Source organism: Pygoscelis adeliae, unplaced genomic scaffold, assembly GCF_000699105.1.
Source record: "Pygoscelis adeliae isolate BGI_AS28 unplaced genomic scaffold, ASM69910v1 Scaffold422, whole genome shotgun sequence".
NCBI lineage: Eukaryota > Metazoa > Chordata > Aves > Sphenisciformes > Spheniscidae > Pygoscelis > Pygoscelis adeliae.
Window position 1 is genome coordinate 210,206 of NW_008824188.1, and position 12,290 is coordinate 222,495.

At 55.7% G+C, this 12,290-nt stretch overlaps 1 protein-coding gene across 1 annotated transcript in view; it reads left to right on the forward strand.

The window, feature by feature from the left end:
- Nucleotides 1-670: 670 nt before the first annotated feature.
- The window catches only part of ZDHHC18 (zinc finger, DHHC-type containing 18), an 11,763-nt gene continuing 143 nt past the window's right edge, over nt 671-12,290 (forward strand). The window contains exons 1-8 of the mRNA XM_009334670.1: nt 671-826; nt 2,745-2,894; nt 4,216-4,353; nt 4,849-4,897; nt 5,367-5,469; nt 6,998-7,107; nt 8,423-8,522; nt 12,110-12,287. Coding sequence (XP_009332945.1) covers nt 2,750-2,894; nt 4,216-4,353; nt 4,849-4,897; nt 5,367-5,469; nt 6,998-7,107; nt 8,423-8,522; nt 12,110-12,287 — 823 coding nt within the window. The 5' untranslated portion in view covers nt 671-826; nt 2,745-2,749. The remainder of the gene's footprint in view (nt 827-2,744; nt 2,895-4,215; nt 4,354-4,848; nt 4,898-5,366; nt 5,470-6,997; nt 7,108-8,422; nt 8,523-12,109; nt 12,288-12,290) is intronic.

Consider the following 12,290-nt stretch of genomic DNA (forward strand, 5'->3'; position numbering starts at 1 on the left):
GTTCCTCGGCCGTCTTCACCTGTCGCGCCGCGAGTAGCGGAGCTGCCCTGATGTGGAGTGCAGTCGGCTGCGGTCCCCATCTGTGGAAAAACAGCCCCTGGTCGTAGCACGGCGAGCCCAAGAGCGGGCGTCGTCTGCTGAGATGCCTGGTGGCCTGTCGCAGCAGTGTCAGCGCTGGAAGGCGTCCTCATCCAAACATCTGGCACACCATGAAGGGCACACGAGTCATCCAGAGACAGCAAAGCTGTGTTGAATCGAAGCCAAATTCCCTCTCAGCTTCACGTGTTGGACCAAATGGGATTGCGTTCGCGCTGATTTTGATTCCTGCTTAGCTCGGGGTGTTCCTCCATGTGTTCTTGATGCTGCTGTTATAGAAGGTGACCGGTGGGGCAGCTGACAGGTTTTTGAAATGCGATTCTGGGACTTCAGAAGGGCAAAGAGGTTGTGTACAGGGGCTTGTACTGCATCTTCGTGCCAAAGGCCCTGTCTTCCCAGTGCTACTCCGGTGTTTTCTGGGCTGGCTCTTGCTGTTCCAGAGGTCTCTGCAAAGCAGCAGCGCTTCGGCCCGCCACCCTGTGACAATTCACAGTGCGTAGTGTCACAGCCGATGGCCAGTTCTGTAGCGATGGTTGGTAACAACGCATTTTTTTCTTTTCTTTTAACAGCTGCCCCTTCCTTGCCAGTCACCTCACCTTGGCCATCCCCATCATTGCAGCCGTCCTCTTCTTCTTTGTCATCAGCTGCCTGCTCCAGACAAGCTTCAGAGACCCAGGTATCCTGCCCAGAGCCACCCCAAGTGAGGCCGCAGACCTGGAAAAGCGAATCGGTGAGACTTCTATTCCCTCTTCTGTGTTTGGTCCGGTGCCCGCCTCTGCGTGTGCGTGCGCCCCACGCATGTCGGGCTCAGTGAGTCTCTGGAGAAAAGGACACAGTATCGGATCATGAGGCTTGACAGTGTCTTATGAGTCCCGGTAAGAGAGGTGTGACAGGCTCCTCTAGCACAGCAGGCAGTGCCTCGAAGAGAGGATCTGCAGAGAAGCAGAGGTGGTTTTCCTTTCTGTTTAGTCCCGTCGCTTTCCCAGGCAAAACAGTGGGTACAGTGGGTCGGGGCTCAACAGTCCTGCCCTCAGGATGACGCCTGAGCGGGCAGTGACCCTGTGCAGAGCTCAGGGGAGGGAGAGCTTGCGGCATCGGTGTCCTAAACATGAATACCGTTGGGGACTGCGTACCAGCGGCTGCGGGAGCATGAAGTCCCCCTTCAGAATCACGCTGCCAGGCTCTTGAAGACCGAGCGGGAGTGCCTGTGACGCTCCGTAACGGCGCGTTAGTTACTTCAAACGTTGTCCAAACTCGGGGGAGTCTGACCCTGTACGTTCTTCTGCAAAATACGGGTGGGGAGGACGTAGGATAATTAATTTAGGAATGAATGCTTTTTAAGATTGTGATTTGCCGTGGAGCCTGCTGTGCCGCAAGGGTGGGTTTTTTTTTTTTTTGTAATGGTTTCTAACAGTATGCTGATGTTTGTCCCCGTCTAAAAACTGCTATGTCACGCTGTTTTGGTGGTGGCCAAGAAGGTGCGTGCATCCAGGATCTGTGGACCTTGCTGACGTGACCCGTAGTAACAAATGCTTTAGCAAAGCTAATGTGAGACAACTCAAATCTGCCCCACTGAAGACAGTTGCAAGGCGATAATTCTACATCTGACTAAAAAAATGGTTTTAAAATATGCTCAGAGTGGTTATCCATGTTTCTATTTATAAGTGCCTAAAGCAGTAATCTGGCTGCAGATGCCACCTGATGTGCCAGCTGTTACTGTTAATATAATCCACTAGTTATCCTCTTAACATGCTCACTGTTACATCTCTGTTTTCAAAGACTTCATCGGAGTTGGAAAGGTGCTCTTTCAAGAGTGACTTGAATAAAGGAATAACCCCCAAAATTGCAAATGTGATAGAGGTTTTCCAGCTCACACTTTTTGCTGAGCAGAGAAACGGTCTCCAGCTGCCAGTCCCCAGTGAATAACGAAGTGCCAGCACACACGGGTGCGACTTGCGGTGTCCCTAAAAATCCTTGATTTCGACCTTGAGGAGGAGGAATCCTCTTGCGCTACTAACGTGCGTACGTCAAATTTCAATGAAATCTGCCTGGAGCACTTGAGACCCGCTCGCTGTCCTCCCCCCCCCGTGATGGAAACGAGTCCCTTGAGCCTGGTGGCGCCGCTGGCTCCAGCTGCGGGTTGGCAGGTTGTGTGCTGGCGGCAGCAGGGGATGCTTCTGCTGAGGTTACCCTGACGTCTCCTGATTGCTGTAACTTGGACGCGTACCGAGGAGGAGGAACCACGCGTGCGTTAACAGATCGTGTTGCCTCCTTGTGTTGCGATCCGTTAGACGCGCAGAGATGAGTTGGTGTTGCTGGGCACGTTAACGCTGCTGCTTTTATGCTCACCATTTATAAATTGCTTTATGTTCTCAAACTGTTGGGCAGATATTACTTCCTCTTGGCATCCCAGCAGCACTGCCATTGAACAGACAAGGAAAGGACATAAATAATGCTGCGAGGAGCTGACTGGAGTTCCCGGCTGCCCACCCTGCAACAAATCCTGTAGGCTGAGCTGCCTCTTAGCTTTTGCTTAAAATCAGGAGAGCACGTGCCAATCCCTCACCCTGCCAGGAAGCAGCTCGGGGTGATATGGGGGCTTGGGTTTTCACCTGCACCAGTTTGACTGTCCCTCCTTGCCCTTGCAGACAGCATGGGTACCTCTACCTATCGCCCGCCGGCCCGCACGATGGAAGTGGTCATAAACAAGTATGTGGTGAAACTCAAGTACTGCTACACCTGCAAAATGTTCCGTCCTCCACGCACCTCTCACTGCAGCGTCTGCGACAACTGTGTCGGTAAGCCCAGAGAGTGGAAAGGTGCTGATACCTCGTGTGTGTGCGTGCTGGGGGGTCTTTTATGTTCCTGGACAGATTGCTTTTGCTTCTTGTAAAGGATTATAAAGCGAGATACTGAGTGGTCTGTCTTCTTCCCATTTAAAATGAAAGCAAGACCAGTACAGTGGCTCAGGGCGAGGGGGCAGCGTGTCCGAGACTCCGTGTCTCTGCTTTCCCTCGTTCTGGGAAGACTGTACCATGAAACGCGGTTAAGGCCCCCACCAAACACAAGGTTTGCTGCAGGCTCCTTGCTGTCTGTGGCCTTGCTGTTGCCACGTTGGTGGAGACGCCACCACAGATGCTGGTTGAGCTCTTCTGTCTCCTCTCCCCGTGCCAGCAGACTGTGGTGGGGCAGGAGGGAATGAACAAAGACCTGAAGAAAAGTCTCTGATGGCTCCACGCAGGCAGGCGCAGGCGTGGGGCAGCTGCAGGGGGGTGGGCAGGGGTGGTTCCCAGAGCAACTTGAACTGGCAGCAGGGTGGCATGCGATTTAGGGACGTGCCTGGAGAGTTTCTTCCTCGGGCGGCTGCTCCTGGTCGTGCACCACGTGGATGCGGAGGCTGCGCTTTATGCCGTCTGCTGGGGCAGCCCGAGGGGCGACTTAACGCTCCTTACGCTGGAACGGCTCGCTGGAAAGCAGCCGTGGCTGGGGCAGGGTTTGGAGGGGAGCTGTCTGGAGGAGCGGGCATGCGCCCGCCTTGTGTGCAATGGGTTTTGTTTGCACTGATGTCCCCCGCAGGACGGTTACCGCAGTCCTGTTAGTCTGAAATGCAGCCCTTTCATTAGAAGGCAGTCGGGAGTGTTTCCAGATACATGGCACCTACCCTGGGTTCCCAGGCAGTTTCTGTGGTATTAGAGGCATATCTTTATAACTTTGGAAATTATTTTGTGCCCCGGAGGAGGCGGGGGAAGCTGACGTGCAGAAAAAGAGCAGCGATGCTGCGTGCGCACTCCCAGTGCTGCTAGATACTGAAAAAACTGCCGCACTTTCCCTGCTCTCTTTCAGTTTTAGTAATGGTAGATGTTACCAGTCACAAGGCTTGTATTTATGCAGGGTTTGGTGAGAGGAAGGGTTTGGCCTTTGATGGTAAAAAAGGGCATGTGAGTGGGCAGCAGTGCTCCGTTGAAACTTCTTGCTAACGTACTGCTGCAGAGAGGTTCTGGTCTCGGGGTGGTGGGTGGAAGCTCGATTTGTAGCCCCTGGTTTTCGGAGGCTCAGCAGAGTTTGCTCTGTTACGGGGAGCGAGGTGGCAGGAGCCCTCACCGTGTCCCTTTGTTTCAGAGAGGTTTGATCACCACTGCCCCTGGGTGGGCAACTGCGTGGGGAAGCGCAACTATCGCTACTTCTATGCCTTCATCCTCTCCCTCTCCTTCCTGACAGCCTTCATCTTCGCTTGCGTCGTCACCCACCTCACTTTGCGTAAGTACCGCGGGTACCAGCAGCGACGCGTGCCGTGCTCCTGGCCACGAGCGACTTGAGGCAGCACTGGGTCACTGTTCCCGTTGGACAGAGAGTGGGGAAGGGTCTGGTTGGTTTACACCAGGCTTTTCAGTGCAGGTGGCCTGGATAAACGGGGTCTCGGACTGTAGGGAACCACAGACCCCCCCTGCACCTCACTGCAGAGAGACCTTGAGAGCTGGTGACTGGGTTATCCCCTCCAGAGCAAATGAGCTGGTGGGTGCATCCACTCTTAACCTGGCGGGGAAGGTGGCTTGCCTGTCAGCCCCGAATCTCCTGGAGCTGTATCTGCACGCCGACGTTTCTGCAAGGTTACAGACTGCAGACGTTTCTCAGGCAGCCAGGCAGATCCATACGGCCCACAGCGGGGTGGCTGCGTGCTCAGGAGTGAAGCGTTGGCTGGAGATGCAAGGCTGCCTGATGGGACGTCGTTCCTTGTCCTGTTTTGCTTTGCAGGCTCTCAGAGAGATGGGTTCCTCGCCACTCTGAAGACGACACCTGCAAGATATCCTTCTGACGCCATCGGCTGCTCGGACTGTCGAGCGCTGGTGCAGCAATGCTAATTGTATAACAGAAGCGCAGTGAGCTCTTTGTAGGGTCACCTTCGTGTACTTTCCACAACTTAATTTAGTCCCTTAGCTACCTGGTTGGGGCAGACAGGCTTCTCTTCATCTGTAGGCTGGTAACATCACCAAGTTGGGAAAGACCTTTAATTCCTTATTTAGTTCACTGCCAGGGAGTAAGAGTGGGTGACAAATTTGTTTCCCAGTTTGAAAATTCACGTGGAAAGGGAAGCGGCTGGAACAGGCTGTGCCTTGGTGGGTGCCTGCAGAACGGCGCGGGGAACGGGAAGCTTGCTGGGGTGTTTCCGTGGCCCAGTGTGCGTGCTCACGGCGCATGCCTCCCAAAACAGTCCTCTGCCTCTCCTTGCAGGATGATTCTGTTCCCTGGGACTTCCTTGACTGTTGTTTCACTGTGCTGGAGCTGGTGATTTGTTTTTTCTCAGTCTGGTCTATTTTGGGCCTCTCAGGTTTTCACACTTACTTAGTCGCCTCCAACCTGACGACAAACGAAGATGTAAGTACCTGGACGCTTGTCCTTCTGCAGGGCCGGCCCTGGTCCTTCCTAAGCAGAGGTGAGGCTTTCAGGGGATCCTTGGCTGCCTGCCTCGGTGCAGTATCTCGGTAAGGCATGCTGCCTGCATTGCCTGTGATAATCCACTGCAAAGCAAACGGCCCCTGCCCAAGGCATTTAGGCTGTAGTTTCGGGTAGCCGAGCGGGGGGGGAAAAGCAGCGCGCAGCAGCAGGGGCCCGTGCAACACGTGTTGCTCGGCGGTGCCAGGCTACGGGGGTCACACGCTGAAATGTTAGAAAGGTCATGTGTGTGTTTTTTCCAGTCTGTATGCGGCCTTGCTTAAAATTAGGAGTTCTGAGATTAAAAAAGGAAAGCTGGCCCCAGAGATTTATTTGGGTGTTAGGCCGGAACGTGGGTGATCTTAATTCAGCATCCCGCGTAACCGCAGGTTTCCTCTGAGACCCTGGGCAAGTCCCTTTGTCTCTATCGGTTCCTCATGTCTAATAGGCAAATAACGTACAGACATCTCCTGATGAGAGTTACCTCAAAGTCTGGGGCGCGTGCAGACTCTAAGGGCCAAATGAGTACCCTGAGCAGGGCAGATTGCACGGAAAAGCAGGATCTGTCTGATCCTCGGAATCAAAATTCATCCTCCTGGCCAGAAGTACCTGTAATCCTCGCTGGAAGCTTCCAGCACTGCAGAAGGCAGGTTTGCATCCCCCCCCTTTTTTTTTTTTTTAAACTTTTTCCCCTCCCCTTTCCTCTCCACCTTTCTGTTGCGTTCAGAGGTGTTGGCAGAGATGCGCAGGGCCGTGTAAGTGAAGCTAGTGGAGGTCGCACCCCGGTACTGCGAGCACCAAGTCCGAAGCACGCAGCCCGTTGCCTCTCTGGCTGCATTGCCCACGTTGCCGGCCTTAATGCTGCAACTAGGGAGAGGAAGTAAAAACAGGAGGAGGAAATGTAATGGTAAACGATTCGCTGCAGCCAGGGGCCTGAGGCCAGGTATAGCATCTGCCCACTCGTGTGCGCCTACGCTTGATGTGACCGGGGTTTCGAAGTCAGAGTCCCGGTGACAGCTGCTCAGGGTGGGGACAGATGAAATGGTTTCCTCCTCTTGCAGCGTGGCCTGGGAATCCCCTTGCCGTTTGTTCAGCCTGAGGAGCCCAGGAAGGACTGTGAGCTAGAGCCCTGCTCTGATGAGCTTTCAGCCTGGTAGAGAACAAGGGGAGGAGGAGGAGGCTGGCGTTGAAGACGGTGACACTGACAAGCTGCCGTGCAGCACGGGGAGGGCACAGCTTTGGAGCTTTCTAGCTGCAAGGTTGAACCTCGGCAGAGGCAGGAGCAGCATATTGCTGTCTCCTCTGTCTGCCTTTCTGCAGCTGTCCTGCTTGTTAAAGCAAAGAGAGGGAAGGCGTTTGTAGTAACCTTGCTCCACCTCTTGAGCAAGGATTTGAACCGAGTCCGTTATCGTGTAACTATCTGCTATCGCATCTTTCCTGTCTTGATCTGCGTGTATCCTTTCCCTTTCAGATCAAAGGGTCCTGGTCAAATAAGAGGGGCTCGGAGTTTGCCAATCCCTACAGCCATAAAAGCATCCTCACGAACTGCTGCGCGGTGCTGTGTGGACCATTCCATCCCAGGTAAGAGCCTTTGACCTCCACAGCGCTGGGAATTGCATCCTGCTCTGTGAGAGGGGCCCTGGAAAGGACAGATTTATCACGGTTCAGGGGAGACTGTGTCAGCACAAACACATCTGCCCCCATGATGACGGGGAAACGGTTTCCCAGTCCCTGCAGCGAGCGGCTGGAGAAATGTAGAAGAGCTACAACTGTTGCTTCTCCTGTGTTTGAGCTTGACCAGTTGGGGTCACTTGTAGTTGTTTAATGGAGCTTGCAGATGAGACACATCCCGCGATTCAGTGAGGGGAGAGTAATGGCACCAAAGGGCTCGGCAGCAGATGGTAAATACCGGTAGTGGCGGTACTTCTTAGCACATGTTTTTTCCTCCCGTACTCTGAGGATCGAGCATCGTGGCAAGCAGCCAGCAGAGAACTGCACAAGGCAGTGTGGAGACCCTGGGTTTTACCAGCACGGAGATTACCTGAAATGCTGAGTAGCCTCCTACCAAATGCTCTTACCTGTGGGTTAACCAGAACCGATGTTAAACCCAGGGCAAAGGCGGGCAGTTCACTGCAGATGTAAGGAAGCTTTGGGCCTGAAGCGCGGGCACCTGCAGCACAGGAGTATTGCTGCTTTGTCACAAGAGGGTGCAGTTGGGCAGAGTCAGGCCGGCTTCCCCTTGCGCTGTGCTCCGGGAGTGGAAGACCTTCACGCTGGCTTGGAGCTCTCAGCCTGTCCTAGGGCATGTGGGGATCCTCGAGACAAGTTTATTCACTGGGTCCAATTTAGATTTACATGGAGCATCTCGGAGGTGCTAACTCAGTGTAACGCAACGGCAGGGGAAGGTGTCGGAGGCTGTGCAGCTAGAGTCAAAGCGTGTTTTACACGTACATCTGGCCCCGTGCTCTGAAGTACCCCCAAGCTTTTTCTTGGGTTCAGAGGTGCCGAAATGCCAGAGCTGCCGCTCAGAGACGGTAAATCTGCGGATTCAGGGAGCCGAGCTGTTTGCTGGGAGGTTGTGGGGAGAAGAGTGTTTTACTCCAATTCTTTCCTCGGTCGTGTTGTTTTCCTGTTGTAAAGACCTTTCGCCAGTTCCCATTTGGTTTTGTGGTGACCCAAAGCTTTAACTGCCTCAAGGCTGTTTGGTGGCTTGTGTGATACGTTTGTGGTTTGTCTAATGGGCAGGAAGCTGTGTTATCCAGCGCGCTCCTGCCCATGCTTGGGTTAGCAGTTCCCACGAGGAGAGCCCTCTCTGTGGCTTGTGAGCTCCCCTCTTCGCGGAGTCTTCATTTCCTTAACTCCTCTCCCCTTGCACCCTTCCGTTTCTCTTTTCCAGTTTGATAGACAGAAGAGGATTTATCCAGCCAGATGTCGGGACCCCGTCCAGTCCTAAGAGCGAAATCCCTTCCTTTGGAGCCAAAACTGACACCAGCATGGTAGGAGGCATTCCCTAGCAGTGCTGTGATGTAGCCCAGTGCCTGCTGTGCCTGCACCTCGCTCCAGCCAGTACCTTCCCCTCTTACCATCTCCCCGGCCTCGGGCGGGACAGCCCTGTGGGGCAGAGCTGCCAAAGACTCAGTCGAGCCATACGTTGCCTTTTTTTTTATTGTTCTTTTTTAAATTTATTTATTATTTTTTGTTTATTTGTTTCACTGTGACGTGGCCTGTCTGGGCTTTCAACTGATAGAGCCCAACAGCATGCAAGACCCTCAGACTCGTGCAGAAGGCAGGGGGTCCCTGCTGCACCTGGGAAGCAAATAAGTCTGGGGAGCCGCCAGACCCCTGAGCCCGGAGCGTCCGCTCCAGGGGGTCGCTGTGTTTGCTGCCGGGGGTGATGAGGTGGGCCGAGGGTGGGAGGTGGGGACTGGCAAACGGTTCCCACTCTGAGCTGGGCTGTCGCGCCTCGTCTTCTGGGCTGGTGGAGGCCGAAGTTCCCTGGTATCCCCGTTATCTCCACGAACACGTCCTGCTCCCCTGTGCCGACGCGGGACGCGTTCTGTCTCTTAATGGCTGGGTTCTCACCTTGGCCGCTGCCGGAGCAGCTTTTCTTTTCCAGAAGCTGCTGTGTAAGTTGGGGCTGTTCAGCTGGGAGGACTCTGGCTCCCAGCAGACGTGGAAGCTAGCTAGATGTCCCAGCTGCTGGTGATGCTATTTTCTGGCTGGTCACTGAGGGGGTGCTGACGAACTCTTTGTGTTTTGGCTCTGCCAGTCAGTAAGGCAACGTTTCGCAGCAAGGGCACAAGTTAGGATGACCCTCCTTTTAACGGGGAAGAAGAAACACGCAGCGTCCTGTGGCTCTCGTCATGAGATGCTGGTTGGCAAGGCTACAGCTGTAAGATTTGGGAACCTTAGCTTGCCAGGAAGGCCTGGTTATGTCCTGTCTGTAGAAGACCAAAAGGCAACAGAAAGAGCGCGAATTCCTGAGGGTCGCACCCTTCCCAGGTGGAGCTTCGCAGAGGAAGCAGTGAGCGGGTGCTAGTCTTTGATGACCTTGCGTTGTGCTCTTGGTTCGGGTTTCTGGCCGGCAGACGAGGGCAGGGCTGTCCCCGGCGCCTCGGGAGCGATTCCCCTGTGCCTGGGCTCATCCGTGAGCATCGCTCTGTGCCTGCAGAGGCACGGGAGAGCTGGGCTGGGCAGCCAGCTCTGCGTCACTGACACTGGAGTGTGCGTAGGGGAGAGTCACAGACCTTGTTAGCAATACTTGAATCGTGTTATTAAAAGCTGCTGGATATTTTTGCACAATTTGTAGATTTTTTTCTTTTTTTTTCTTTTTCTATGTAGAACACTTTATATTCGGTGCAGGTAGCGTTGTGCATGTTAGCACCAGAGGCAGAGGCTTGCAGCGTTCTGCGTCAAACTGCCTGGTTAGGTTTCTGTGGGTCAGACGCGTGTATTTCGGCCTCGGGCAGAGGCAGCACACTTATGGGGGCAGCCTGTCCCCACCGAATTCACCAGCGTCGTGCTTTGCACACTGTGAGTGACTGCGCCAGCCCGCCCGCAGCCTCGGGGCGCGCTGGGGGACGGCAGAGGCACAAGGTTCCCCCCGCCTTATATTTCTGGCTGGCTGCACAGAGTTCTCGGTGCTTGTTTGCTGTGGCCACCACCTCTGCCTTCCCCTCCACAAAGAGCCGAGGTGAGAGCACGGCGGCGGAGGCTGCTGAATTTCTACCGGATCCCGGCAGATGGCCCTCGCTGCCCGGGGAGGCTGCCGGCCGCCCCAGCCCCGCAGCTTCGTGCCATCTCTCACGGGCCAGGCGCTTTAGCACATTGCCCGTGTTGCAGCCGGAGAGGCCGCCCTGCCCTCCCCTCCCCGCTTCCCCTGCAGGGATGTCCCCAGCGGGGCTTGTCCCTGCCTTTGAGGAGCCTCGACGCTACCTTCTAGGGGCAGGCGTGGGGCCGGGGCGAGGCGAGCTGTGCGGAGAGGGTCTGGCGCTGGGGAGCGAGGAGCAGCGGGGGGGGTGTTATCAGGGGCCAAACTACTTCCTGTTTTTATTTAAACCAGTTTCCTTTGTTACTCATCATAATAAAATTATATTTTTAAAGAGTTAATTGCTTGGATTATTGTTTTATTCCTTTGAGACGCCTGCCCTCTCCTGTCTCAGTGTTTAACATCTGTCAGGTGGCCGTTGGACTCTTTATTAGGCCCAGGCTTTGCCTGGAAGCTCTTAAAACCTCCTGGAGGATGGGGCTACCAGGGATGCTTAGCGCCCATCGGTGCTGCCGTGACTCTTGCTGGAGCAAAGGGATTTTTCTGTCCCACGTCTCCGGGCTGGGCAGGGTCTCACCCACTTGCCGGTCTCCTTCCTACAAGAAGCCGTCACCTCGGCGGCCTTTCCCCACCCACCTTGGTCCTGGGCTGTGCCAGGATCCCTGGTCCCCATGTCTAACCCAGCCCTCTCCGGCCGTACCGGCAGGTATTGAGGTGCATAATCTCTGGTGTCTTCCCCAGGAGGACGCCTGCCAGGACTTTGCCATTTCCTGCACAGCCTGACGGGATTTGCCCCCTCCTTGGACGTTAGCCCTGCTTTCTGAGGGTTAGCTGGTAAGAAAGAGCTTTCTTCTCCCCGTCATCCACTCGAGCAACCCATCTCATCTCCGCTGCATGACCAGCTCTGTCCACGGAGCCCATCACCCTCCAGTTGTGTAGACATCTGTGTGCCCTGGCCATCCCACCACTACCCCCCTGGCATCCCACCGGCGCGAGGGGCGGCGAGCCCTGGGTTGTGCCGTCTCGGTGCAGGGCTGCGCGGCAGAGGTGTTGCCCACAGCCTTGGCGAGAAGAGAGGGACGGTTTCCCCCGGCTTTGTGCTGGGGCTTGGTACAAGATGGAGCCGCCGGGTCTGCGTGTGCGTGCATGGTGTAGCTTGGAAAACGCTGTGGCTGAGGGTTGGCTCCGGCTCCGGGCAGGGGGTTCGTGAAGCCCGGGGCTTGCTGGATGGCACGCTGTGGTGGTTTGCGCTCGGTGGAGCTGCGCGGCATGACGGGCTTGGAGGAAGCCCCCAACTGATGCAGAGGTTTAGTGTTTGGAGCGAGCTGTGGCCTGAACAGAGGAGTTCTGGGACAGATTTCTAATCCCAGCTCTGACCTGCTCTGTGGTTCAGGCAATCCCTCCCCTCCCTCCCTCCCCCTCTGCTTGCTTTCCTCTCTCTAACACCAGGTTCCTCCTCTGACGTGCCCGTGGCCACAGTGAGTTCCTTCCACAGCACGTTGCGACGAAGCCCTGCTTCCCTTGGGGGGCTGCGGAGCTGCCCTTCTCCCTCCTGTGCACCCCTGCCCTCTCCTTCCCTGCGGTACCCCACGGGCTCCTGCCTGCTCGAGCCTCGGCGGCAGCGGTGAAGGCAGAGTGCCCCTTTCTCCCTGCCTGTGTCTGCCAGCTGTCTCCTCCGTCCTGGACTGTCTCCCCTTTCTGTCGCAGCCTGGGTGCTCCGCTCCGCTCCCTGCTGCTCCTCGCTCGTGTATTTCTGGCACTAACCCTCTCTTTCTCTTCCTCCCCTCTCCTCTCCCTCGCGCCGGGTCGATCCAGTATCAAGAGCCCTGGTGGCCTGCAGCCCTCTGCCTCTCGTGGAGCACCCTGCGGGAAGCCAAGACACCGCGGGCAACACCCGAGACTACAGCCATGACCACCACGAGTGCCTCCGCTCGCCAGGGCTACGTGGCTGCGCCTTCCTCCCTCCCGCCGCAAGAGAGGGGGGGAAGCAGCCGTG